This window comes from Asparagus officinalis, unplaced genomic scaffold (genome assembly GCF_001876935.1).
Source record: "Asparagus officinalis unplaced genomic scaffold, Aspof.V1 AsparagusV1_Un78, whole genome shotgun sequence".
NCBI lineage: Eukaryota > Viridiplantae > Streptophyta > Magnoliopsida > Asparagales > Asparagaceae > Asparagus > Asparagus officinalis.
Window position 1 is genome coordinate 1 of NW_017972344.1, and position 2407 is coordinate 2407.

The window sequence follows — 2407 nt, forward strand, 5'->3', positions numbered from 1 at the left end:
TTGGGAGGTGGGTTGGGGTGGTGTCTATCTACTACAGAGGGTGTCTATCTACTACAGAGGGTTTATCAGCAATTGAGTGATAGTACAAGGGTTTATCAGCAATTGAGTGATAGTACAGGGGGTCCGCAATTAACCCTAAAAGCAATAATCCATCATGTAATCTCAGTATAAGGTACCGATCTCTTATCATGTGAACAGACAAAAGAGAACTTAGGAAACTGAATATAAGATAAGAGAAAGCACATGCATTTTCTCTGAGTTCAATGAGATCATCCCAGTAATTTGACGAGCACATGTCACTGAACTTCTAATTACCCAATAAGAAGCCATGTGGATATGAGGCTTCACTGCCGCCATTGCCTCGAAATCAAGCATTATGTACTGCTCCGGGAGAATTTCAAACTCAGTTATGCATTTCGCCACATCAACCATTCCCTCAAACAGATATCTGAGGGCCTTAAATCGACATTCAAATGATTCCATGGTGCCTAAACTATTCACTCCTCTCAGTCTCGCTACTGATAAGGCCAGAGGGTTTGTAGAAGAATGCTTCAATATAAGCCAGAGCTCCGCATAGCAAGTTGCCAATGCAGACAGGACGATGATAACTTTTGTACCCCATGATTGATTTCCCAATAGCTCTAACACAGACATGGTTGTTATATGTGAAGAATGATCTCTACCTTTATCTCGCAGTATCTGTCATTTGAAATTACAGTCATAAGAAAATTTGCCGATCAATGACAATAAAGAAGTTTTGAGTTGTTACGTCATATTCCAATACCTCACTTGATATGAGATGGATCAAGTATGCCAATTCTTTATGCTTGTCTGGCCAAACTTCTCCTATACCATCCGATAATTTTCTTTCCTACAGGTATGTGTGAGTGATAACAGCCAACGATAACAAAACAGTTTAATCAATAAGCAAAAAGAAAAATTAACGGGATAAGGAATTGGTACATCTTTGGTTGTAATGCAATGCACAATCTCTTCAGCAAGACGGAGCAATGGGCGAGAATCGATATGGCATTTATCTGGCAAATGGATCTGCAAGATCTTCTTCATTAAGATGTCTTCATAGAGCTTCATCATTTGAACTTCTAGTACACAAATAGTTTCAGTGTGGATTGAGTAACAAAATACACTGTCATGATAGTTATATAATCAAACCCAAAAGACAAAGTTGATGATCCTTCAAGAGAACAAAACGAATCAATTGAACAGCTGATGGCTTTTTCTAAAAATTTCAAGTGATATGATCACTGTATTCTCGTCATCCAAAATTAGCAAATGGCTTCTAGAAATTAAAGAGGCAAAGAAACAAACAGTTGGTGCGCAGAGCAAACGTATCACGGGTGCTGTTGCATGGGGCCTCGAGATTCTAAAAAGCTTCCACTTTAGACTGCAGATGGAGAACCTAAGCTTCACCCTGAGCCAAGGCAAGGTTTTCAGTACCCAGGAGAATCAAGAATGGTAAAAGAAAAAGCTTAAAGCTTGGCATTTTTTTTTCTTTTTCTTTTGCTTTTTCTTCACGATCTCTTCATACAATATCTTTTATGTGAATAATAATAAACCCTCATTTTGTACTAACGCTGATTTGAGATGTAGTACAGGTAAATATAGGTTTAGGAAGTGTATGAGGCAAACCAACAAAAAAAATCAACTCAAAAGCTGATTTCAAGCTGATTTCAGCCTTCTACCCTTGATAGTTGACAATCGATAGTAGCCGCTGACCATCAATGGTGACAAGAGCTCATTGATGATCAACATGTGTTCATCGATGATTTTTACTCCAGAGTTTTTTATATCAATGGACTTCTCAACCATCGACGGAGCCTCGACACCATCAATGGTCGAGAGGCAGCATCGATGGGTAATATGGCAGATAGCAGATTTTTAGATTTAATCTCAATTGTTCGTTGTTTATAATATTTCTAATCTCTACCACGTTTAAGATTCTCTTTTCCTGACCTATTGAGGAGTCTATATAATTGAGAGAGAGAGAGAGAGAGAGAGAGAGAGAGAGAGAGAGAGAGAGCCCTTGAGGGTTTGATTTGTGAGAGATCAAGCTAAAGATTTTGACCCCCGCAACCTCGTCAAACTCTCACTCATCATGCACAACATCTCCAAATTATTTTAGCGAGGAGAGTTCTCTTGGACTGATCTTCTTCGTTGTTCTTCATCGAGATATGCTTATATTCTTTGAGGGATGATTTGTTTTAACAAAAGGGTAATAAGATCTTCCTTGTATTATGATCTTAGTTGATATTTGTATGGTTTTGTTTTGAACTTCTTTGACTGTATTCTCGAGCCGGTTCAAGTCTAGAAGTTATTAGACCCTGGGGGGGTGATTAGGGTCTTATGCTAATCTAATCCGATTATATTCCAATTAAAATTAATTAAC

The 2407-nt window shown here is 38.3% G+C and overlaps 1 protein-coding gene across 2 annotated transcripts; it reads right to left on the reverse strand.

Annotated features, from left to right (window-relative positions):
* Nucleotides 1-29: 29 nt before the first annotated feature.
* On the reverse strand, nt 30-2009 carry LOC109827181 (protein SIEVE ELEMENT OCCLUSION B-like). 2 transcript variants are annotated; one of them, XM_020394149.1, is made up of 4 exons: nt 1975-2009; nt 964-1432; nt 785-871; nt 30-699 (listed from the first exon to the last, which is right to left on the reverse strand). In XM_020394149.1, the coding sequence occupies exons 2-4, from the start codon at nt 1093-1095 to the stop codon at nt 211-213; spliced, it is 708 nt and encodes a 235-aa protein (XP_020249738.1). In that variant the 5' UTR covers nt 1096-1432; nt 1975-2009; the 3' UTR covers nt 30-210. The 2 variants fall into 2 exon arrangements, with proteins under 2 accessions (XP_020249738.1, XP_020249737.1); XM_020394148.1 differs by lacking the exon at nt 1975-2009 and adding an exon at nt 1651-1932.
* Between the last annotated feature and the right edge of the window lie 398 nt (nt 2010-2407).